The sequence below is a fragment of the Pristis pectinata genome, chromosome 2 (genome assembly GCF_009764475.1).
Source record: "Pristis pectinata isolate sPriPec2 chromosome 2, sPriPec2.1.pri, whole genome shotgun sequence".
In the NCBI taxonomy this organism is placed as follows: Eukaryota; Metazoa; Chordata; class Chondrichthyes; order Rhinopristiformes; family Pristidae; genus Pristis; species Pristis pectinata.
This window is the reverse complement of record NC_067406.1, coordinates 41450922-41477435: the sequence shown is the minus strand read 5'-3', so window position 1 is coordinate 41477435 and position 26514 is coordinate 41450922. Positions and strand designations below refer to the sequence as shown.

At 40.5% G+C, this 26514-nt stretch overlaps 1 protein-coding gene across 1 annotated transcript in view; it reads left to right on the top strand.

Moving 5' to 3' along the window:
* Positions 1-263: 263 nt before the first annotated feature.
* LOC127580693 (probable E3 ubiquitin-protein ligase HERC1) overlaps positions 264-26514 on the top strand; it is a 216980-nt gene continuing 190729 nt past the window's right edge. The window contains 3 exon segments of the mRNA XM_052034452.1: positions 264-455; positions 18420-19360; positions 21779-21874. Coding sequence (XP_051890412.1) covers positions 18434-19360; positions 21779-21874 — 1023 coding nt within the window. The 5' untranslated portion in view covers positions 264-455; positions 18420-18433.

Below are 26514 nucleotides of genomic sequence, written 5' to 3'. Positions count from 1 at the left end.
TTAGACCACCTGTTTTGGGCTCATCAGCAAGCTTTCACCCATCAAAAACGACCAATTAAGGAAAATTCATAATGCTCTGGGAGGGGTGGGGTGGGGCGGGGCGGGAGATGCGTATGCAAAACAGGCAGTCGCGTTGGCGTCATAATCAGCGTCTGCCTGGTGTGTGCGTGGGGGGCGGGGAGGTGCGGCGTGACGTCACATTGTGGTGTGCGTGTATGGCAACAATCGGTACTGTGACAACCAATGGCCGAGGCGGGGGGGCGGCCACCGAGAGCCTGAAGCCGCTCAGTGCGGAGTGGGAGCGGACGCCGAGGCCGAGCCGCTGGTGGTGACCACAGCGACAGGAGGTGGTGGACACCAGGTCCGCATGCGGGGACGTGTGTGACTCTGTGCAGTCGTGGGCGCCACCGGTCGCTGCTCTTCATCCACAACATTGGGAGGAGAAGCGGAGTGAGGTAGGGCCGGGGCCGGGGCAGGGCTGGGTTCTCCTTGCATGTCGGTAGCCTGTTCCCGATGGCCCATTAAACAGTGATTGTGAGTGACAGCTTTGGTCTAAGAGGATACTAACCCAGCCACACAGTAGAACTGATTGTGCCCCCTTTTTACGGATACTTGAATCATTTGGAATAATTAATATCTTATAATTAAAAAATAACCCTCGGAAATGAGCAAAGGAATGATTGCACTGTCATAAATCAAGCTAGAATGCAGAGCTGCTTTTCCTAGTCATCTACCCTATATCTACTTGAACCCCCCAAATAATGTATTTGATGCAAACTTTTAATCAAAAAAGAGGATCTAGATTTTTTTTGAATACACTGAATTGGATACTTTACAAATGCGATGGTCTCCTATGCGTAAACATTTGAACATGGCAAAGTAGTCGGGACTATAAATGAGTTGGTTCATGAAATCTCTCTCTCAATCTAGAGGACACACTATTTGCAATTTAATGTTGCAGTGAAAATTAAACTGCTGAGTTATTGAATATGCTCTGAAAAAACAATCGAAAGCAATTTACAGGTTCCTATTTTGTTAGCAAATATTAGTTTACAAATATAGCATCTCATTCTGATAATGAATTTTAGCAATAGATGTAACAATTCTTGGGATAATTTACCCACTTGTGCAAAGGATATGGGAGGGTTGTGCATCCATGCGTGATTATGCAAAAAATGTGTTAGTATTCTCGTTTGGGTACATTTCAGTCATCTGAAATAGATTTTAGCATCAAAGCATCTCACAGCACCTCTATCAAGGTGCAGCTGTTACAACTCAGTACAAATTGTTTGTTTTGAAAGGCATTTGGCAGTAATTTGATGGATAAAGATATGTATTTGTGTATTTAAATACCACACTTTCCATCGTCTATTCCCAAAAATATTATATTTAATGCAAGCTTTTTAACAAAAGATGATCCAGATTTTTTGAAGATTGGAAAATCTTAATAATGGTTGCTTTTTGTCATAAATTTTTATGATACTTGTGACTGACAGTCCACTTTTCCACAAAATTAGTGAGGGTGTTTCACAGTTCTGAGTTTGAAATATCCTAAAAGATATTTTAGTCTTGAAAGGCATTAGACAGTACCAATGATCAAATTTAAAAATATGTAAAACCTTTTTGCTCATGTGAGGAAGAGTCCACTGGCTATTTTGCACATTCTGCCAAGTTCACAACAGAAAACAAGATGAATGGGAACATAATTGCCTTTGTAGTCTAACCTTGATTTTCCAACTGGCTGGATTAAGGTCCGACAGGACTGCTGATGTTAGTGCTCTGTGGTGGTAGAAATCCAGAGCTGGCTTGCCCATAAAAGACAGAGGGTGGTAGTTGAAGTGACTTACTTGGGCTGGAGGCCTGTGAGTAGTGTTCCACAGGAATCTGCATTGGGACCTCTGCTGTTTGTGATGTACATAAATGACCTGGATGAGTATGATGATGGATGGGTTAGTAAGTTTGCAGATGATACCAAGATTGGTGGAGTTGTGAATAGTGTAGAAGACTAGCGATAGATACAGCGTGATATAGATCAGTTGCAGTTGTGGGCAGAGAGATGGCAGATGGAGTTTAACCCAGATAAATGTGAAGTGTTGCACCTTGGTAGGACTAATGTCAAGAGGTAGTACACTCTTAAGGGCAAGACCCTTAACAATGTTGAAGAGCAGAGAGACCTTGGGATACAAGTCCATAACTCATTGAAAGCTGCTACACGGGTAGACAGGGTGGTTAAGAAGGCTTATGGAATACTTGCATTTATTAATCGGGGTATAGGAGTCAATAAGTTATGATGCATCTCTATAGAACTCTGGTTGGGCCACATTTAGAGAATTGTGTGCAATTCTGGTCACCTCACTGCAGGAAGGATGTTGAGGCTTTAGAGAGGGTGCAGAGGTGGTTTATCAGGATGCTGCCTGGATTAGAAGGCATGTGCTATCAGGAGAGGCTGGACAAACTTGGGCTCTTTTCACTGGAACGGCAGAGGCAGAGGGGTGATCTGTTGGAAGTGTATAAAATTATGAGGGGCATAGATAGGGCAGACAAGCAACATCTTTTTCCCCCATTATTGAGCGACTCAATACCAGAGAGCATGCATTTAAGGAGCGAGGGGGTAGGTTCAGAACAGACGTGAGGGGTACATTATTTTTTTTAAAAAAATTCAGTGGTGGATGCCTGGAATGTGTTGCCTGATAGGGTGGTGGAGGCAAATTCGTTGGGGGCTTTTAAAAGGGGCTTGGATGGGCACATGAATGAGAGGAAAATAGAGGGATATGGGCATTTTGTAGGTAGGAGGGATTAGCTATGTCAGCACAACATTGTGGGCTGAAGGGCCTGTTCTGTGCTGTACTGTTATGTTCTAAATATAGATGATAATTAAACAAAATATGTTCTATGTTGATAATTTTTAAATCCATTACTAAACATAAGCATTTGTAAGCTAGTGCCCTGAAGGTCATAGTGTTAAAGTGTGCAGACACTGCTTATTGTCCTGAAATAAATTTCTGTGACTGAAGTATCCACTGCTGCTTCAGTCAGCATTCAGGTACACCAAGTAACTGAGACACGAGAGACTGCAGATGCTGGAAATCTGGAGCAACAAACACAAAATGCTGGAGGAACTCAGTAGGTCAGGCAGCATCTATGGAGGGAAATGAACAGTTGATGATGAAGGGTCTTGGCCCGAAACATTGACTGTGCATTTCCCTCCATAGACGCTGCCTGACCTGCTGAGTTCCTCCAGCAGCTTGTATTTGTTACACCAAGTAACTGGCTAGGCAATGGTTTGTTGGTCTCTATTTCAAGAAGAATGGAATTCCAAGTCTTGCGAGAATTGTACAAGCATACAGAGTACAGTTTTGTTCTCCTTACATAAGAAAGCATATACTTGTATGTTCCAAAATAGGTTCACCAAATTGATTCCTGGAATGGAAGAGTTATCTAATGAGGAAAAAAAAATCAAGCTTATGCTTAGAAGAATGAGAAGTGATCTCATTGAGATGTAGTGTACTGAGTGGTTCTTACAGAGATGGATGCTTTGAGAACTTTTCCTTATTTGGGGGAAATCTAGATCAAGGGGCATAGTTTCAGGATGAAGGGTCACCTATTTAAGATAGGTGCTTAAACATGTTAAGATAAAATGTGCTAAGGTAAGATAACTTAGTGCTGTGAAGCTTTGGAATTCTCAACCTCTGAGCTGTGAATCCAATTAATAGGTATATTCAAGGCTGAAATGCAGAGACCTTTGCATTGCAGAGGAACCAAGGGTTATGGTGATCAGGTAGGAAAATAGAGTTGCATCTAAGAACAGATTAGCTGATATCTCACTAAAAGGCAAAATGATTTCAATGTGTTTATCATCTGCTCTTGCTTCTATTTCTTATTTGATTCATTTTCTGTAACTTGTACTAGTAGGTCATTTCAGATTGAGATCAAATTCATAACAGATATGGATCCTTAAGTTTAAAATTAGGGCACATTATATACAAAATACTGTTCTATTCATGTGACATTTTATTCAGGAAGTGTTTCCATTCATTGGTTTATAATAACCCACAAATTTTGTGAAGCATGGACTTTTCAGTTATCCTGGTTGGTTATCCTCTTGACCATCTTCACAAATGTAATCTTAGGTCATCTCATTTTGTGTTTTTTTAAAAAAATATACAGTATAACAAAAACATTTCCTTTCATTAATGCAGCTTCTTTATGAAGCATTTTGAAGCAGTGTGCTAACATGCAATATATTTTCTTTATACAGATTGTGATTATTACCCTTTTCCTATTGGTATTATGTTGGCTGCTGTCAACATTTTTCAGCTTTCAGCTAAATATTTTCCATTTAGTAAGTACAAAAATACATGTACTCCATGCATACTGCCAACACTTGTTTACTTTGAATGGAGTCAATAAATTGCAAGTCTTGTGATAGCTCTCCCATTGTACTCCAGCATATAAAATTAACTCCTCAAATAGTTCTTCTGATACAGTGTGTACCTCTCTTGTTTCTGTTTCTATTGGAGGATTCTTTACTAGATGTCATGTCCTGCAGTGCAACTCCTTTTGGTCTGAAACTATATACAGTCACTTTTGTTGCAATTAGGGTTTTATAGAGAATTTCACAGCAGTGTCTTAAGGTATTGTGGACATTTGTCAATTTTATTATGCAAAATTATGAATTTTTGTACATTAACAAGATACCAAAAAGATTAATATAGTATGCCTTCATGTAAATATCACTATTGGCCATATTTTTTCTCAAAACTTTTAACATGACACATTTCCTGATTTTCTTCCTTTCTTCAACTTCCATTATGTTCTTGGTTGAATATCCCATCATTTAGGATGAACTAACTGGACATGTTTTTGTACTCACTTTGCTAATGATATAGTAAGTTTGGGGTTCATTCTCTGTTCTTAAAGATTGGGAGGGTTTGGGTGGAATTTTTAAGATCATACGGTGCAGTGGATGAAACTGATCCCCGGAATCAGATGACTGAGTTACCATGAAAGATTTCAAGATCTTGCAGCCATAAAAAGAAACAGATGATATTCAGACATAAAAGAGTAAACAATATGGGAAAGGTAGATCCAGAATACAACATCAAGCTAAGTAATGAAAAGAGAGGAAGGATGCATTCAAACCCCAAATGCAAACTTTGGACTATAGTTAAATAGTTCATGTTGCCTTGATGTGGGGGGATAATGGGGGTGGTCAGGAGGTGCACAGCACCTGCAATTTTCCTGAAGATTTCCTTCCTCATCTGTATAGCACTATTCTTTATGGAAGTTTTAAAGTTCCCCCCTCCCCATCTAAATAACTGTTAACATTGCATAATAGTAGATGCATCTTATCCCAACCATTTTAAATTACTCTGCAATTAAACATTGTTTACTGAGAACAAAAGGAAAACAGTTAATTAAAAACATGAAGTTGGTGTTGGAGGGGAAGTGTTTTCATTAAATGCTCCATAATGAAGTGAATGTATTTTGACTAATATTGACTTTAGTTTTTTAAGCTGTTAGTCTTTCTAAGCCCTGAATTGTAGACAACACCAAAACAAAAAAGCTTCTACTGAAGAAATGCTTCTGGTCTACTTCATTTCCAATATGGAAAAAAACTTATAGTTTTGGATTCTAATCCTGACAAGCTGACAACGGCCACCCAGGATCCTAAGGATTTAAATAAATCCTTGAAATATATGGCTTTATTCTTGATATTGGCCTGGCATTGGAAGTGATATGCATGTGAGAGGGCTTAGTGGATTTCCTTCTCAGAGAACATACAATTCAAAGCAATGAACTCAATAACACTAAGCTTTGTATAAAGAGCACTTTCCTTGGAGACAAAAATGAGAAAACTTTGGGAGTTAAATAAAAAATATAGGCAAGTTTAATAGTAACAGGATTCAGAAGTTAGAGGTAGTTTAAAAGTATGTGGTTTAAAATAAGAGGTGTATTAAAGAAACAGCAAGAGGCTGGTTTCCATGACTCCCTGGGCTGTGTCCACAACTCTCTGCAGTTTCTTGCAGTCCTGGGCAGAGCAATTGCCATACCAAGTAGTAATGCATCCAGATAGGATGCTTTCTATGGGGCATTGATAAAAATTGGTGAGTGTCAAAGACGACATGCCAAATTTCTTTTCGCCTCCTGAGGAAGTAGAGGCACTGGTGAGCTTTCTTGGCATGGCATCTATGTGGCTGGACCAGGACAGGCTATTGGTGATATTCATTCCTAGAAACTTGAAGCTCTCAACCCTCTCTACCTCAGCACCATTGAGGTAGACAGGTGCATGTACACCACCCCCTTTCCTGAAGTCAATGACAAGCTCTTTGGTTTTGCTGACATTGAGGAAAAGGTTGTGTCATGACACCATGTCACAGAGCTCTCTCTCCTTCCCTGTACTCCAACTCCTTATTTGAAGACACAGCCTACTTGTATCATCTGCAAACTTGTAGATGGAGGTGGAGCAGAACCTGGCCACAGTCATGAGTATTTAGGGAGTAGCGGGCTGAGGATGCAGCCTTGTGGGGCACCAGTGTTGAGAATAATCATGCTGGAGGTGTTGCTGCCTATCCTCACTGATTGGATCATTGACTTTCTGACCAACAGACTGCAGTTACAGAGGGAGTTGTTGAGTCCCATGGACTGTCTGTACAAATCCATGGTTTGTGATGAATAGGGATTTGAGCTTTCATCTCCATGCCTAAACTGTAAAGGGCTGTTTGTAAATGATACTGATATCTTCATATAATAGTTGTGCCAAAATATTCATAAATTGAGTAGTCAAATGTGGCCACTAAGTTCTAAAGCTTTAAGGATTTTTTGAAAAACAAAGCTTCAGTTTTGGTAGTGGGGTTAAACTTAATAAATCAGAATAATTTTATTATATGAAGTGCAATTTCAAGTGTGATTTAATACAATCTATTTTGTAACATTGTTTCCCTTTGTTTCATATACTTAATTTCATAATTTCAATTTTTATTAATTCCAAATAGAAATACAAACTTAGTTTGCATGTTACCAAGCAACTGCTGACATATCTAAAGTAGCTTAGGACCACATGTTAATTTTAATAGGATTAGAACAAGTACTTAGTTCACACTTTATATTGTTTTCCTCATTCACAATGGATTGGAGCACCAACTGAAGACACCACAAGATGCCAATTGAGTTGTAAATCTTAACTAAATTCTTGATATGAGCAGAAATAGAACATAGAACACTATAGCACAGTACAGGCCATTCAGCCCACAATGTTGTGCTGACATTTTATCCTGCTCTAATATCTAACCCTTCCCTCCCATTTCTCTATCATTCATATCTAAGTCTCTTAAATGTCCTGAGTGTATCTGCCCCCACAACCTCTGCCAGCAGTGCATTCCACACACCCACCACTAAAAAAACTTCCCTCTGACATCCCCTTGCACCTGCCTCGAGTCTCCTCAATTATGCCCCCTCGTTTTAGCCATTGTCACACTGGGAAAAAGTGACTGTCCACTCAATCTATGCCTCTACACCTCCATCAAGTCACCTCTCATCCTCCTTTCCAAAGAAGCCCTAACTCACTCAACTTATTCTCATAACACATGCTCTCCAATCCAGGCAGCATCCTGGTAAGTCTCCTCTGCACCATCTCTAAAGCTGCCACATCCTTCCTATAATGAGGCAACTAGAACTGAATGCAATACTCCCAACTGTGGTCTAACCAGAGTTCTATAGAGCTGCAACATTACCTCGTCTCGAGGTCAGTACCCCAACACCATATACCTTCCTAACAACCTGCCTGGCAACCTTGAGGAACCTATGGATGTGGACCTCAAGATCCCCCTATTCCTCCACACTAAGAGTTCTGCCATTAATCTTGTATTTGCCTTCAAATTTGATCACTTCACACTTTTCCAGGTTGAACTCCATCTGCCACTTCTCAGCCCAGGACTGCATCTTATCAATATCCTGTTGTAACCTCCAGCAACCTTCTCCACTATCCACAAGACCACCAACCTTCGTGTCATCTGCAAACTTACTAACCCACCCTTCCACATCCTCATCCAAGTCATTTATAAAAATCACAAAGAACAGGTGTCCCAGAACAGATCCCTGCAGAATCTGCTCCAGGCAGAATATGCTCCATCTACCACCACCATCTTTCTTCTATGGGTGAGCCAATTCTGAATCCACACAGCCAAGCTTCCCTGGACCCCTTGCCTCCTGACTTTCCGAATGAGCTTTCCATGAGGAACCTTATCAAATGCCTTAATAAATCCATGTACACCACATCCACTGCTCTACCTTCAATGTGCTTTGTCACATCCTCAAAGAATTCAATCAGGCTCATGAGGCATGACCTGCCACTCAAAGCCATGCTGATTGTTCCTAATCAGCCTATGCTTTTGAGTGCCCATAAATCCTGTCTAAGAATCTTCACCAGTAATTTGCCCACCACTGAAGAAAGACTCACTGGTCTTTAATTCCCAGGGTTACTTCCACTCCCTTTCTTAAAGGAAGGGAACATTTCCCACCCTCCAATCATCTGGCACTACTCCTGCCAGTGAGGACACAAAAATCATCACCGAAGGCCCAGCAATCTCTTCCCTCACTTCCCATAATAACCCAAGATATATCCCATCCAGCCCCAGTGACTTATCCTAATGTTTTTCAAAGGTTCCAACACATTCTTTCCTCACATTGACATGCCCTAGCATATCAGCCTGTCATATGCCATCCTCACAAACAAAGGTCTCTCACTGGTGAATACTGAAACAAAGTATTCATTAAGGACCTCCCCTACCTCTGACCCCAGGCACATGTTTCCTCTTATCCCTGATTGGTCCTACCCTCACTCTAGTCATCCTATTCTTCACATAAGTGTAGAACACCTTGGGGTTTTCCTTAATCCTACTCAAGGCCTTCTCATACCCCCTTCTAGCTCTCCAAAGTCCATTCTTAAGCTCTTTGCTACCTTGTAAACCCTTGAGCCCTGTCTGATCCATGTCTTCTAAATCTTAGGTAAGCTTCTTTCTTTATCTTGAAAAGATATTCTATGTCTCTTTTCAACCACTTCCTTCACTCTACTATCCTTACCCTGCCTCAATGGGACAAACCTATCCAGAAGCCCACACAAGTACTCCCTGAACAACCTCCATATTTTGGAGGTGCACTTCCCCAAGAACATCTGTTTCCAATTTGTGCTCCAAGTTCCTGCCTAATAGCATCATAATTCCCCCTCCCCCAATTAAATACTTTCCTATATTGCCTGCTCCTATCCTTCTCCAAGGCCATGGTAAAGGTCAAGTAGTTGTGGTCTGCATCTCCAAAGTACTCTCCCACTGAGATATCTGAAACCTGATCAGGCTCATTGCCTAGTACCAGGTCCAGAATGGCCTCTAGTTGGCCTGTCCACATACTGTGTTACAAATCATTCCTGGACACACCCAACAAACTCTGCACCATCTATCCCCTTTACACTGATGTGCAAATCAATATTAGGAAGTTGAAATTACCCGTGACAACAACCCTGTTATTTTTTGCACCTCTCCAAAATCTGCTTCTGTCTCTACTGCTATTGAGGAGGTCTGTAGAATACCACCAATAGTGTGATCACTTCCTTCCTGTTCCTGACTTCCAGCCACACTGACTCAGTAGGTGATCCCTCCAGGGATTCCTTTCTACAGCTGTGACACTGTCCCTGATCAGCAAAGCCACTCCCCCACCTCTTTTACCTGTCCCTTTTGAAACATAAAAACCCTGAAATATCCAGCAACCATTCCTGCCCTTGTGACAGGAAAGTCTCTGTAATAGCCACCATGTCATAGTTTCATCTACTTACCTATGCTCTAAGTTCATCACCCTTGTTCCTGATACTTCTCACATCAAAGTAGACACTTCAGCCCATCCAACTGACTGCAATTTTGCTCTTTCAAATGCCCATCCTTCCTCAGTCTTTCTACACTTCACATCTACTTGTACACTAAATGCACCAACCTCTATCACTGTGATTCCTATACCCCTGCCAAACTAGTTTAACCCCTCCCCAACAGTTCTAGCAAACCTGCTTACAAGAATTGATCCCCCTCCAGTTCAGGTGTAACCCATCCCTTTTGTACAGGTCATACCTTCCCCACAAAAGATCCCAATGATCAGCATATCTGAAACCCTGCCCTCTATACCAACTCCTCAGCTATGCATTCATCTGCCAAATCAACCTATTCTTGCCCTCACCAGTGCATGGCACAGGTAGCAATTCAGAGATTACTACCCTTGAGCTCCTGCTTTTCAGCTTCTTACCTAGCTCCCTGTATTCCCTTTTCAGGACCTCATCTCTTTTCCTATCCATGTCATTGGTACCAATATGTAGCACAACCTCTGGCTGTTCACCCTCCAGAATGTTGTGGGCCTGACCCGAGACATCCCTGACCCTGGGGAGGCAACATACTATCTGGAAGTCTTTCACATCCATAGAATCTCTTGTCTGCCCCCCCCTTACTATTGAATCCCCTATCACTACCGCTCTCCTCTTCTTCATTTCCACCCCCCCTTCTGCACCACACAACCAGGCTCAGTGCCAGAGACCTGGTCACTGAGGCTTTCCCCTGGTAGGTCCCCCTCCTCAACAGTATCCAAAGTGGTATACCTGTTAGTGAGGGGAACAGCCACAGAAGTACGCTGCACTACCTGCCTATTCTCAGTCCCTCTCTTGACAGTCACCCAGACACCTGGTTCTTATAGCTTATAAGTGACTGCCTTCTTGTAGCTCTTATCTATGAACTCCTCATTGTCCCATAGAAGCTGAAGGTCATCCAGCTGCATCTCCAGTTCCCTATCAGTCTGCAAGGAGCTGCAGCTAGATGCACCTCATGCAGATGTAGCTATTAGGGAGACAGGATGTCTCCCAGAACTACCACATCTCACAAGCTGAATACACCACTGACCCTGGAATCATTCTAACTACTCTCACCTGGCACTAAAGGAAACACCAAAGAAAGAAAGAAGCCTACCAGAGACTTGCCATCACCCCTTCTCACTGAAGCCTCAGTCCACCACTCTAACACTGGTCCACTCTCACAATAGCCACCCTGTTTATACCTACCTCCCTTTTATTTGCTGCTGTTAATCAGCCAATCATCTAGTAACAATTTGCAACTGTGCCTTATTTAGACTCTTGCAAGGTGAAACTCACAAGCACACACACACAGAGACTCATCTCTTTTCAAAGGTCCTGCCAAATCTTGCTCCAACTCCTGACTCTGCAAGGTGAAACTACAAATGTTGCTGTTGTTTCGTTCCCAGAAAATAAGATACATCAAGGGAGACCCAGGAACAAGCAATAGTTGGTGGTATTAACATAATATTTTAAAATTAATACCTGGATGCTTCACTCTCTGACTGTTCTGGAGGTATTGCCCATAAAGTATAATCTATACATGTGTGTTCTAGATCACATCTAAACTCGATGGTAGCTGCAAAAAGGTGGCATGGTGGTGATCTTTGATGATAGACGTTGCCTTCTTGAGGCAGCACCTCCTGTAGATACAACAAATGATGGGGAGGGATGTGCCCGTGACGTATTGGGCAGAATCCATTATTCTCTGCAGTTTCTTACGTTCCTGCGCATTTGAATTGCCGTACCAGACCATGATGCAACCAGTCAGAATAATTTCAACAGTACATCTGTGTAAGTTTGTTAGAGTGTTCGATGACAAGCCAAACCTCCTTAACCTCCTAAGAAAGTAAAGACACTGACGCACTTTCCTTATGATTGTATCTATGTGCTGGGCCCAGGACAGGTCATATGATATATTAATGCCCAGGAATTTAAAGCTGCAGACTCTCTCCACCACCGATTTCCCCCAATTTAGACTGGCGCATGTTCGCCCTCCTTCCCTTTCCTGAAGTCATCAATCAGCTCTTCAGTTTTGCTGACGTTGAGTGAGAGGTTGTTGCGACACCACTCAACCAGTTGTCCTATCTTGATCAGGTAAGCTGACTCATCGCCACCTGAGATTCCTCCAAGAACAGTGGTGTCATTGGCGAATTTGAAGATGGAGTTAGAGCTGTGCTTAGCCACACAGTCGTGTGTATATGGAGTAGAGCAGGGGGCTAAGTACGCTGCCTTGAGGTGCACCTGTGTTGGTGATCAGCGAGGAGGAGATGTTGTTATCAATCCTCACTGATTGAGGTCTGCCAATGAGGAAGAGGAGTATCCAGTTGCAGAGGGAGGTATAGAGGCCCAGGTCTTGAAGCTTGATAATGAGTTTGGATGCGATTATTGTGTTGAATGCCGAGCTGTAATTGGTGAACAGCAGCCTGACGTGTGAGTTCCTGTTGTCCAGGTGGCCCAAAGCAGAGTGAAGAGCCAGAGAAATTGCATCTGCTGTTGACCTGCTGTGGCGGTAGGCAAATTGGAGCAGATCCAGGTCACCTCTGAGGCAGGAGTTGATTTGCACCACAACCAACCTCTCGAAGCACTGGTGCAAACGGAGAGAGCAAATTATGAGGTTAGAGAATTCAATATTGAGTCCTGCAGGCTGCAGTGTTCCGTGACAAAAAATAAGATGTTTCTTGAGCCTATGATGGATCTTGTTGTAACAGTGTAGGAGGCTACAGACGGAGAGGTTAGAATGTAAGTGGGCAACCAAAAGCTCAGGATCACTTCTGTGACTGAGCACAGTGTTCTGCAAAATGATCAGCCAATCTGCATTTGGTTTCTCCAGTGTAGAGGTGGCCACACTGCGGCTTTTCTTCATTTTGTCCTGGGGGGGGGGGGGGGTGTGTGTAAGAGCAGACATGTGGGAAATGGAGGAAATGTAGTTGAGTGACATCTTCCACCCTGCCACTGTGCTTCCCAGTGGACTCTTTATGGAGTTCAACAGAGTAGTGTGATCTTCTTCAGGTTTCCTAGTTAGTAGACTGGGAAGTTGGCACTTGGAAGCTGTGCTTGGTTAAATCTAGCAATCCCCCTTCAGTTAAGTGAGAGATACTGGGTCCCAGGAAATGACAAATAATTTTGCTTTTATTATTTATTTCGGTTAGTTTCAATATTTGAAGTAGATTTTAGTGTATGAATGTGTCCTCTAGTGTTTTAAATGTAAAAATAAATTACAATGTTTTTTAAATTAAAAAAAATAACTTGTCTCTGTTGTTACTGAATGTTTGGGAATATCAGACATTTACAAACATTCAGTTGCCCTGACCACACTGATGGCTTTGACAGCCTGCAAATCTGATGGGGAGAGCAGAGACAGAAACTCATTGATTATTAAAGCACTCCCATGTATACAATGCACTGCTCATGTTGAAGCAGATTCCAATACTATACTCAGTACTGTGGGCCTAAGGAAGCCATTTTGGCCCATAGAGTCTATGCTCACTCAAACAGCAATCCCATTCCTCCACTAATCTTCCTTGTTATCAATTCTCTCCACATTCCCTTAAATTCCTGTCAGATTCTACAACTCACCTGCACACTAGGGTCAATTTAAGTGGCCAATTAATCAAACTGTATTTCTTTGGGATATGGAAGGCAAACAGAATACCCAGAGGAATCGCACACAGTCATAGGGAGACTACAAACTCCAAACACACAGCACCTGTGTCATTGGAGCTGAGAGGATGTGGCTCTACTAACTGCACCACTGTCGCTGTGTACAAAAACGCCGTGCACTTTGTGACACAAGATTATATAATTTGATTTGGAAACCTATGTTGACTAAGAGAAACACTAGGTAATGGTATACATATACTTTGGTGATGTGAATACCTTCTCATTTTAAACAATAAAATGGAGGAATACTAGGATTGTGGTGAGGGTGAAGGAGAGGAAATAAATTAGTCTAAAGTTCTGAACTGTGTTGGAAACATCTATTGGCCTGAATTGTGCTGGATTCAGCTTGCCATCAGCAGTCTTCAACCACCCTCAAGTCAGCCTTTGGACCCAATACTGTTGCGACCTTGCCCTCAAAATGCCCAGGCAGCTTTTGACAGAAGTCAAAGTTAAGGCAAAGCTTTGACTATTGTCAAAAACTGTGGTTTTGCTTTTTCTGCATTTCCTTACGACATAGAAGGAGGCCATTTGGCTTGTCGAGTCTATACCAGCTCACAAAGTAATCTTAACCCCCTCCCGCATTAATTCTTTCCCTGTAACCTTTTCCCACCAACTTCTCCTCTCCTCCCACACACCCCCGTCCCCAAATTCTCCCACTACTGAAATGGTATTCAATGTTGAGCCTAGGATCACAAAATCAGGAAAGTTTGTAAATGAAACTAATATTGAGCCAAAACAGATAAAATCAGTACCAAAAAGGAGTATAGGAGAAATGAAATAGATGTGTATAAGATGGTATTTTTTCACTAAAATCATTGTTTGATATATTGTGGCATGATTTAACTTATTTGAAACTATGAAGGAATGGGGCAGAGACACCGATGGGTCTAGAGCAAGCTGAGGTAGTTCAAAATTGAGATTTAAGACTGAGCAGGAGATCTAGTACTTCTATCCTGTCTGCGTTGTAGTTTCTTCTGTACTCCATTTATCTTCTCTTTTTTTCTTTATCATGTTTTGATGTTTGTTACAAGTTGAGTAGTTGATAACACTCTTTTGAAATGCTTTCATGTTTATTCTCCGTTTGCCTAAAATATCTTTATTTGCTCTTTCACTGTAACGCAAGAAGTTTGTTAATTTCTTTAGAATATTCAGAAACTGAAAATATTCTGCTTTTTATTTAAACTTAATGGATTTTAAACTTTAATTACTGAAAAATTATTGAACCTGATATACCATAGTTCAAAGTTTTAAGGTCACTTAGACAGCTGCTACTCTCTCAGACCCAATCTGTTACCATATAAAGATCATTACTTGCAACTCAAACTCTGTTGGTTATGATCTTTTATGTTGTAATAGTTTGCTATTTTTATGGCTGTAATTCAATCAGTCATAACAGCTGATGCCAAATGATTTTCAACTGTTTGTACTTTAAACTGTAGAGGAGATACTAATGTTTTGTGGTGCATTGACGTTCATGGTGATTTGCCACAGAATAGCTGATCTTAGTTGCCGTATTTAACAGATGTTAAGTTATTGCCTTGAGTTCTCTGTGGGAATGAAAGGAAATTTAGTGTTTGACTCTTTGTCAGCCAGCATTCAGGTCAACTGTAGCAGAAGTAGAACCTGTGAACAGGTTCGTGTTTGCCTTGGGTGTAAAATACTGTGGCATTGGCTAGTGAGTAAGAGATAATTCACCCCCACTCCCCTCCAAACAGATGGACTAAGCATTATTCCTTGGGAATAATGTTATAATGAAGAGAAAATTAATTAGGATCATTTGTTACGGTCTTTGTCCAAAGGTGGCCAAAAGTAACTACCCTTCAGCTCAATAGAATGTATTTACTGAAAACTCTGGGAAATCTCTTTAAATGTGTTCAGTTTATCTACAGCTTTATTTTTTAACTTATTTCCTATTCTCTCTCGGCCAACTTGCACCTAATATCATATAATTATTCAAGTTTAAGACTCTAGTTTCAGATAAGCACATTACTAGCAAATTAAATATGCTATTTTCTTGTGTAATGATCACACTTCCCAATAGGATTCCTTACCATGAGATTACTAATTGACTTTGTCTCATTAACCTGATTTCTGATTGGTTCCATGCTATTCTCCTTGCTCCCTGATTGTTTCTTTGGTATAATGCTATAGGAAACTGTCAAAGGTGTTCTATAAATTTGTCCTCCAATCTGCTTCAAATTTGACTTGTTAGGTCTATATCAATGATTCAATTATGCTATTACCTTTATTATGTTTCTCTTATTTCTTGATTAATATTTTACCTAACAATGTAGCATTGTTAAGGGCCTCCAAGGCACTCCTACATCTTTTTATTTAATCCCCGCCATGATAATTCAACTTCATGATTTTCTAAGCCTTCCTCAATACTGACTTAATTATCATTCTACAGTTGGAGGGCTCTTTCTCGACCCCTCCCTCCATATGCCTTTTCCATATTGTCTTTTCAAAATGTCAGTGCCCTGGGGTATTTAGTTTCTGTGATCATCGTGTAGTCGTATCTCTAATGGCTCTTAGATGAAACCCATTTATCACTGTTGTTGTCATTAATTCATCCATCTTGTTACAATGTGTCTTGCATTCAGATCAAAATTTAACTTTTTACACTGTTATCTGATTTGACATAATTCATTGATGTAATATTATCATCAAATTCACATTCTCTTTCTGCTGAACTCTGGCATTTTTATATTAATTACTTGGATATGATATGGATATATTACATGGATATGACTTCTTAAAAATGTCTTAAATTGATGAACTCCTCAGCTGAACCCTTTATCCCGCATCCCACATAACTTTAAAAACCCATCTACAGCCTCACTTGATTTGCTAGGACACTGATCCCAGTCTAATTGAAATAGTTTGTCTCAACTGAACAGCTCCCTCTGTTCCCTGCACTGATGTCATTGTCAATGAATTGAAACCTTTGGCAGCCTACAGCACTTTGGGTCTTGCATTCAATTTCCTGATCATTTTGACCTTCCTCCAATTTCCATGTGGTTAACAATCCAGAGAACATTACTGATAAGATTCTTTACTTTTGACTCTAGCTCGGACTTCCACAATAAAACCTAGTTCTCATTTCTACCTGTGTTACCTGCGCTACTGGTCCCTACTTGAACAATGGCAATTGGATCTTCCCCCTCCAATACCAAGTTCTTCGCTATTTGTATGGATGTTAATCTTTGTTGTTATTTATGTAATAAAGTAATAGTTTCATTTTTCCAACTCTTCTTTTAAACCACTGCCTGACCTTAAAAGCAAAAAAGGAAAAACTGGTAGTGTTTACAAAGTAATAACTTTTGTGTGACATCATGCTTCAATTACTTTTGACAGTCTGGGCTGTGTATCCCAGCTGCTTTCATTTTGCACTTACCACTTGTTTTATGTATCTGCTGCTTTCTCTTTCAGGTTGTTTTATATCCTCAACCGCTTAGCTTTTGCTGCGTTGTATCTCTTTATTAATCTGTTGCTCTTTTTTATTGCCACTGCTCCTGGCTATCATCACCATAACACCCACCCTCACCCATACCCACCCACACTTATTTTCAACTCCCATTCTTGCACTTAATATCCTACGTATTCTTGTCACTTTAAGTTCCTATCATTCAATTTTTTTTGCCATTTAATATCCCCTCTGCTCACACTCTTAGCTCTTAATCTCAGCCCAATATATATCCTCAACATTCTTTTTAAATTTTAAATTTTATTTTACAGTGTGGTAACAGGCCCTTTCGGCCCAATGAGTCTGCACCGCCCATTTTAAACCCAAATTAACCTACCCGTACATCTTTGCAATGTGGGAGGAAACCGGAGCACCCGGAGGAAACCCACGCAGACACGGGAGAACGTACAAATTCCTTACAGACAGCGACAGGAATCGAACCCCGATTGCTGGCACTGTAATAGCGTCGTGCTAACCACTACGCTATGCTCATTCTCCATGTTCAACACTTGCTCTCATTCTCTTGACATTTTATATCTCTGCTTGGCTCTTGCCATCTTGCTGTTTATACTCTTGCTGCAATTGCTCGTCTATGCTCCCTTGCTATATACTCCTGCTTCATTCATGCTCAACTCTCACTGCTGTATATCCCTGCTTCAGTTTCACTTTATCTTCTCTCTTATGCTGCTTTTTATCTTTGTTCTATTCTCAGTTTTCATTGTTGTTCTCTTTTCCATTCACATGGTTTATAGTTACTATTTCACCAATTCTTATCGCAATGCAATAATGGCTCAGCTTTTGTCTTTTGTTATCCTCTTCATCCAATCCTTTATAGCTACAGTTAGCTATTTTTCTCATGGTTTTGTATCTCCACCACTTGTGCTTTCCAGTGCTTATTTTGAACCTCTGATTATGCAGTAAACCAAATCTTAATGAAGTAGTTGGGATAAATGGTACAAATGTAGTCGGGGGAAACTAGGAAAGGAAATGACAGGGAAAGGAGTAGAAGGATGTGCTAATAAGGTGGGAGGAGCCAAAAATGAACCTTTAAAACCAGCAGAAAGACACTTAACCACAATGGCCTGTGCTCTAAATTTAAAAGTTTAAAATGAAGTTAAATTGTGTGCTATTTATTTCCCATGAATTTTCTTGCTTATAATTAGCTTCTATTGTACCAAATAGTAAATCCTACAGTAAAGGTGAAAATAAAAAAAATGCAGTTGCTGGCAAGCTCAAATGAAAATAAAAAATGCTGAAAACATTTAGAGGATCAGGCAACATCTGCGGAAAGAGAAGCAGAGTTAACATTTCAGGTCAGAGACCCTTTGTCAATACCCACTGTATAGGTATTGTACAGCGAGTGAAAGAGAAGCTTACAAAACACAGGAATCATTTTTTTCTTTCTTCTTCCAGATCAACAATATAAAATGGTTACATGTCCCACAAATGTACTACTAAAGTGGCTTGAACACCTGAATAGTTCCTGGGCCTTAGAAGACAGTGAGTCCACAGCCACAAGAGAAGGTGCCTCCGCATTATATGAAAAACTACTCCAGAACAAAGAAGTGGTAGGGATATCTCACCAGGCGCAAAATCTGATAGGTCCAAGATTGCCAGATTTTGAATATGAATCTTCAGCTGTGGAAGAACGTGAGCGTTATCTCTCTGCACTGCTTAACAGCCAACAAAATTTGGCCAGGACGGTCTTTGGGAATTCACCTTTTGCTGTTGCCTTACACATGCGTTTGGTGTCACTTCAGAGGATATTCTACGCACTTTCTAACAAGTACCACGATCGGTTCAGACCAGAGCGTCAAGTACAAAGGCAGAGTTCTGACAGCAGATTAGATCTAGGTGACACGTTGGCCAGGAATAAGAGAATAAAATCAGGTACTGATGTTCTAATAGAAATGGGAGTGAAGACTGGTCTAAGTCTGCTCTTTGCACTAATTCAACAAAATTGGCAACAGTCAAGGATAGATCCAAGCTTAAGCTTGTGCAATGATGTTTTGTGCACAGCCTGCACTATTATCAATTCTCTACCTCCACTTTCTCTAGCAAATGAAAACAAAATCCCACAAGTTGGTTTGGACTGCCTTGCACAAGTTACAACATTTCTGAAGAAAATGACCATGCCTAGTTCTGGGGCTGACAACGAAGGGCGAAGATTGGCTTTAGAATTATTATTGGGTCTTGCAGTACAGCGTGGTTCCTTGAAGTTCCTACTTGAATGGATTGAAGTAGCATTGGCAGCTTCTGCAGCTGCTACAAAACCACCTTTTGAACCGGAGAAAGAAGGAATGATTGGATATGATTGTTTTTTAAAATCATTGGAACAACTGAGACATTCTTCAGTGAGTATGTTTTTCTTAGACCTACAATTGTTAGTTATTTTTAAACGTGAGCAGGTAGTGATTAGCATTTAAGTTTAGTAATTGATACGCTACTTTCTGATTTGTAAAAATTATTGCTTTCGCAAGCTTGGTGTGAAATAAAAATCTTCAAACTTTGTAAATTGTATTTGAGAGGAAAACAATTGACAAGTAAAATAATTCAATGGAAGACCAAAAGAGTTAGTTTCAGTAATGGTAAGCATAAAACTAATCTGTCATTAAAACACATATTGTTTATTAATATCCTTCAGGGAGGATGTATGCCACTTCTATCTAGTTTAGACTGTATCTGACTCCAGACCCAATGTAGTTCACTCTTATTTGCCTCGAACCTCAGAAATTGGAAAATGTACGTCAGTAGTGTAAAATTAAAATTTAAAATTGCTATCAAGCTTTCCCTTTACAATTTTACAGTCTGTCTTATTCAAAGTTGATATTTATTATAAAAAAATAAGCAATTTAAATAATTACACAACAATTTTTACAATTTCAATCATATAAGTGCAATTCAAATTCAGGAACTTGAGTGCAGAACTGCAAAAAGCCTGAAAGTTTTTTTTCCACCTGTTGAACCTACTTCATCATTCATTAATATTGTGATTGATCTTCTACCTCGGTGCCATTTTGCAGCACTGTCCTTGTAACCTTTGATTCCAATAATATTCAAAAATCTATATATCTCTGAACACAATGGCTAAGCCTCCACAACCCAGGAGAAATGAGAATTCCAGAGTTCACCACCCTCTGAGTGAAGAAATTTCTCTTTGTCTCAGTCCTGAAAATCCTACCCTGTTTCTGAAATTGTGGCCCCATTCATGGACACCTCAACCATCTAGTCTGTCAAGTCCTTTTAAGAATTTTGGCTGAGATTTTCTCTAATTCTTCTAAAGTCATCAATGCTCTGGTCAATATATATCCCTTGGTCATCACTAAAACAGGTTATCCAGTTACATTGTGCAAGCTATCTTGTTTCCTGTAATACAGAACTTCAAAATTACTTTATTGGCTTTGGAACATTCTGGAAGGGAGATGAAACTCTCTTTATAACTAATGATTATTAACTGCATTTTCTACAAAGAGAGTACATTTTTTCTATGTGGTAAATTCAACTAACTATATTTTTACTTTAATTGGTCATGGATTTTTGTTCAATCATAGGAAACCCCATCTATAATTAAAACAAATTATATGCCAATCTGAATCTTTATCCAAACCATAAAGAGAGAACTTTGAACATAGAACATTACAGCACAGTACAGGCCCTTCAGTCCACAATGTTGTGCCGACATTCCCACATAACCCTCATTTTTTCTATCATTCATATGCCTATCTAAGAGTATCCTAAATGCCCCTAATATATCTGCCCCCACAACCTCTGCCAGCGGTGCATTCCATGCACCCACCACTCTGTAAAACAAAACTTGCCTCTGACATCCCCCTTATACCTTCCTCCAATCACCTTAAAATTATGCCCCCTCGTGTTAGGCATTTTCGCCCTGGGTAAAAGTTTCTGACTGTTCACTCGATCTATACCTCTTATCATATTGTACACCTCTATCAAGTCGCCTCTCATCCATCTTCTCTCCAAGGAGGAAAGTCTTAGCTCACTCAACCTATCCTCATAAGACATGCTCTCCAATCCAGGCAGCATCCTGGTAAATCTCCTCTGCACCCTCTCTAAAGCTTCCACATCCTCCTTATAATGAGGCGACCAGAACTGAACACAATAGTCCAAGTCTGATCTAACCAGAGTTCTTTAGAGCTGCAACATTACCTGGTGGCTCTTGAACTCAATACCCCGACTAATGAAGGTCAACACACCATATGCTTTCTTAACAACCCTATCGACCTGTGTGGCAACCTTGAGGGATCTACGAACATAGACCCCAAGATACCTCTGTTCCTCCACACTGCCAAGAGTCCTGTCATTAACCTTGTATTCTGCATTCAGATTCGATCTTCCAAAGTGTTCACACTTTTCCAGGTTGAACTCCATCTGCCACTTCTCAGCCCAGGTCTGCATCCTATCAATGTCCCGCTGTAATTTACAGCAACCTTCTACATTATTCACAACACCACTGAGCTTCCTGTCATCAGCAAACTTACTAACCCACCCTTCCACATCATCATCCAAGTCATTTATAAAAATCACAAGGAGCAGGGGTCCCAGAACAGATCCCTGCGGAACACCACTGGTCACCGACCTCCAGGCAGAACATGCTCCATCTACCACCACCCTCTGTTTTCTGTGGGCGAGCGAATCTTTGCTTTTCTCCATTCTTCTAGTTTGCTTATGTAATATACAAATCACTGCTTTTTTCTTTAAAAACAAATGTTATTTGTCCAAAGTGCGACTTATTTTTCTGTTTGAACTTTTAGAGTACATGTGTAGATAATCTGCAAAATCAAGACCTCAAAAAAACTCCAGATGGATTGTGTTCCCTGTCTCATGCTGCAATTTGTCTTTTTGAAGAGGTTTGTGACTGTTTGTCCATTTTTTACTCTGACAGTATAGTCTTAAATTGTTCTAACCTTTTGTTTAATTGCTATTAACATGGATATTTTTGATGTATATTTTGTGATTTTTATTGACTTCTGTACACTCCTAGATTAAGGATTAATTTATTGGGTTCTTCCATGGCCACCCATTATTGTATATCCCTTGCAATTAATAATTTGAGATGGGAATCTTGCTTTGAAGAAATTGTGAGAAGCAGCAAACGGTGCCATCATTTTCATTGAAATATTAGGAAACTTCCCATCTGCCTGCCAACAGAAGGTTATAGGAAATAATGAGGAATTGCATACAGTGTGGCACTGCAAATTGAGAAGGTTTATTAACTCTGCTCTCATCTTGAAAGATGAAGGTTGTAGTTTCTTCTTTCTTTTCTAAATGCCCAATTAACATTCTTTGTTTATGTTCCACCCTTGATATATTTGCATTTACTGAAAATAAGATTACTCAATTGATCTATTTTTCTCTTCCTAATCCATTCCTACTTGCTCACATTATCTTTAACATCAATTAATTTCTAAATGTTCAATAACATTTAAAAATACTCATCTAGTGCTTAACAAGTAATCATGACAAAACACGTTTCACAAGCTCTCAGGCTGTTCATGTTTAATTTCACGAATTTTTGTAAGTTTCCGTTCTGTACTTAACCTGTACCAAAGTGACATCTATCTAAAAGAATAAGCCAAACAGACCCCAGCCCCTGTGCCATTGCAGCCAAAAGCACCAACATGTAACACTTGTTGTCATGCTATGATGTACTGTAGGGTGTCCCTTAAGAATGGTGTCCTGATATGAATTGACACAGTAAGTGGAAGGTACCTGCGCTAAATGTGGTGCTTAATTGATACAACACTTGCTGCTTCCCTTAAGTGGAAGCACTGGTATCTGAAACCTTTTCTGCACTTTTGCAGGGAATTGAGATCCATAACCTCTACCCTGCTGCACCATCATGAATTGGCGTTTGTAAATCACAAATTGCTGAATTAGTCTTCCAGTTCTGAAGCAAAAGTATTTTTAGGCAATTACATCCATAGAAGTTGTTTTTAAAATGGAAGATTGAATTTAGCCCACTATTAGTAATTGATATTAGCACTGAGAAATCCTAACATTTATGTCTATAGATATAATATACTATCATGTTACTTTTGAACTTGTATGACATAGCAGTTTCATTGGATTTCATAACTAAATATTATGTTGCAGTCTACTCAACAACATATTTAGACAATTAGTTTCTCAGTGGTGTTTCAGGACAAATTGCAGTATTTAGGTAAAACTTTTAAAAACTAAGATGGGTGGGAGCAATTAGATCCAGATAAAGAGGGATTTGGGAAATGGGTTGACAGGAATGAAAATGCTCATGGAACCTGGAGAACCATATGAGGTTGAACCAAGTTTGATTTCTTTCCCATGTTAGTTGGTTCAAAAATATATTATTTTTCTTTCAGCCCATGCGGGGACAGTCGCGATCATTTAATGTTTCACCTTTGAAAATATCAGAGCATTTAATACTTTGCCAGCAGGACAGCTTCTAAGATAACAGAATCTGAGTTCATTTCAGGGAGCATTCTTGCAAGTTAACAGGATAAATAGTAGTTGCAGTTATCTGGGCAGGTGAATAGTATTGCAGCCTGCCACAGCTTTGTGGGCCAAAGGGCCTGAATTGATAAAACTGATAAACTTTAAACTGATAAACTTTATTATTTGTCATTGTACTGTTGCAACAACACAACGAGATTACGATGGCACTCCCTTGCCTAATAAAAACCAAAACAGTAAATTGATAAGAGCAATTATAACTATAAAATAAAACAAACATACTTACACAAATATAAAGTATATAAAAAAATAAAAAGACAGTGTGCAAATGAACCATGATAATAATAATAATAATCAGCAGCATATCAATATCAGTATATTAAATAACACCATGATGAATCCAGCCGGTAAAGGGGAGAAGACATAGTATGTGTATGTATGTATGTATAGGAGGTGTCAGTTCATGTTCAACAATTTAACAGCTTTGGGAAAAAAGCTGTGTTTCAGTCTTGTAGTGTGTGCATGTATTGTCTGTATTGCCTGCCAGAGGGGAGTAGTTTAAAAAGGTAGTGAGCAGGGTGAGCTGGTTCTTGAATGATGTTTAAAGCCCTGCTCCGACATCGAGCCTGACAGATGTCCTCCATCGCTAGTAACTGGGTCCCAATGATGTTTTGGGCCATCTTGATGACCCTCTGCAGAGCCTTCTGCTCCTTCCTAGTGCAGCTGGCATACCAAGCAGTAATGCTGTATGTCAGGATGCTCTCCACCGCACACCGGTAGAAGTTCACCGGAATGTTGCTGTAGCTTTTCTATGTTTCTATAGTGTTATGGGAGTTTCCACATATTTACCACCAGATGACTTAACATACCTAATGAGAATGTTATTTCAATATTTACTAAAAAACTAGATGCTGGTAAACTGTTGGTGAATGCAGAGATTGTAGAGCTAATGTATCGGGTAAAAACTGATAGTCAGCCTTTCTAGTACATCCTGCCTCTGCTCAGAGTGGTAAGTTCCCTCTTCCGATGGCTTGCATCTGAAGTTGCTAAGGGACATGCCATAATCTTGCATTCTTTCTAGCTGCATAGAAGATATGGATTATGCCAAATGTGGCATCTTTATTCAAGAGGAATGCAAGGACTTTTGTAGGACTACAGGCTGGTTAGCTTGGCATCCATTTGCGGATAAGGTTTTAGAACCAATAATCAGGGGGAAACAAAAATAACAGGATTGAGGAGAGCCAGCATGGATTCCAAGTTTTGTTTTTGTTGAAGTTGGAGGAGTAGGTCAGATGAAGAAGGGGATGGGGAAAAGTCAGATCTAACAGGTAGAGAGGCTTTGAGGAAGGAGAAGCAGAGTACAGGTTATAAAAGTAGTAAGGCAGATGGGCTAAAGTCCATTTACTTAAATGCAAGAAGCATCAGGAATAAGGGAGATGAACTGAGAGCTTGGACAAGTACATGGGACTACGATATTGTGGCTATCACAGAGACATGGCTGACATCAGGGCAGGAATGGATATTGAATATTCCTGGTTTTCAGTGTTTTAAAAGGGATACGGAGGGGGGAGAAGAGGAGGAGGGGTGGCGATACTGGTCAGGGACACTATTACAGCTGCAGAAAGGGTGGATAATGTAGAAGGATCCTCTCTAGAGTCAATATGGGTGGATGTTAGGAACAAGAAAGGAGCAGTTACGCTACTGGGAGTATTCTATAGGCCCCCCGGTAGCAGTAGGGATACTGAGGAGCAGATTGGGAGGCAGATTTTAGAAAGATGCGAAAATAACAGGGTTATTGTAGTGGGAGACTTCAACTTCCCAAATATTGATTGGCACCTGCTTAGTGCCAAAGGTTTAGATGGGGTAGAGTTTGTTAAGTATGTCCAGGACGGATTCCTGTCACAGTGTGTTGACAGGCCGAGAGGAAATGCCATATTAGATCTAGTTTTAGATAATGAACCGGGTCAGGTGACAGATCTATCGATGGGTGAGCATTTGGGGGACAGTGACCACTGCTCCATAAGCTTTAGAATTGTCATGGACAGGGATAGGAGCAAAGAGGACGGGAAGATATTTAATTGAGGAAAGGCGAATTATGAGGCTATAAGGCGAGAACTTGCGAGTGTAAATTGGGATGACATTTTTGAAGGGAAGTGTACTGTAGAGATGTGGTCGATGTTCAGGGATCTCGTGCAGAATGTTAGGGATAAATTTGTCCCAGTGAGGCAGAGAAGGGATGGCAGGGTGAAGGAACCATGGGTGACAAGAGAGGTGGAACAACTAGTTAGGAAGAAGAAGGCAGCATACGTAAGGTGTAAGCAGCAAGGATCAGACAGGGCTCGTGAGGAATATAGAGTAGCAAGGAGGGAACTTAAGAAGGGGCTGAGGAGAGCAAGAAGGGGGCATGAAAAGGCTTTAGCAAGTAGGGTTAAGGAGAATCCCAAGGCTTTTTATTCGTACGTGAAGAGCAGAAGGATGGCTAGAGTAAAGGTAGGTCCGATTAAAGACAAAGGTGGGAAGATGTGCCTGGAAGCTGTGGAAGTGGGTGAGGTTCTCAGTGAATACTTCTCTTCAGTATTCACCAAGGAGAGGGGTCTTGATGACGCTGAGGACAGTGTTGGTAAGGGTAATGTTCTAGAGTACGTAGATATCAAGAGAGAGGATGTGTTGGAGCTGTTAGAAAATATTAGAACAGATAAGTCCCCGGGGCCTGACGGAATATTCCCCAGGCTGCTTCGTGAGGCGAGGGAGGAGATTGCTGAACCGTTGGCTAGGATCTTTGAGTCCTCGTTGTCCACGGGGATGATACCGGAGGATTGGAGGGTGGCAAATGTTGACCCCTTATTCAAAAAAGGTAGTAGGGATAGTCCAGGGAATTACAGACCAGTGAGCCTTAAGTCTGTGGTGGGTAAGCTGCTAGAAAGGATTCTTAGAGATAGGATCTATGATCATTTAGAGAATCATGGACTGATTAGGGACAGCCAGCATGGCTTTGTGAAGGGAAGAACCCTATTCTTTGAGGAAATGACCAGGAAGATTGATGAGGGTAGCGCAGTAG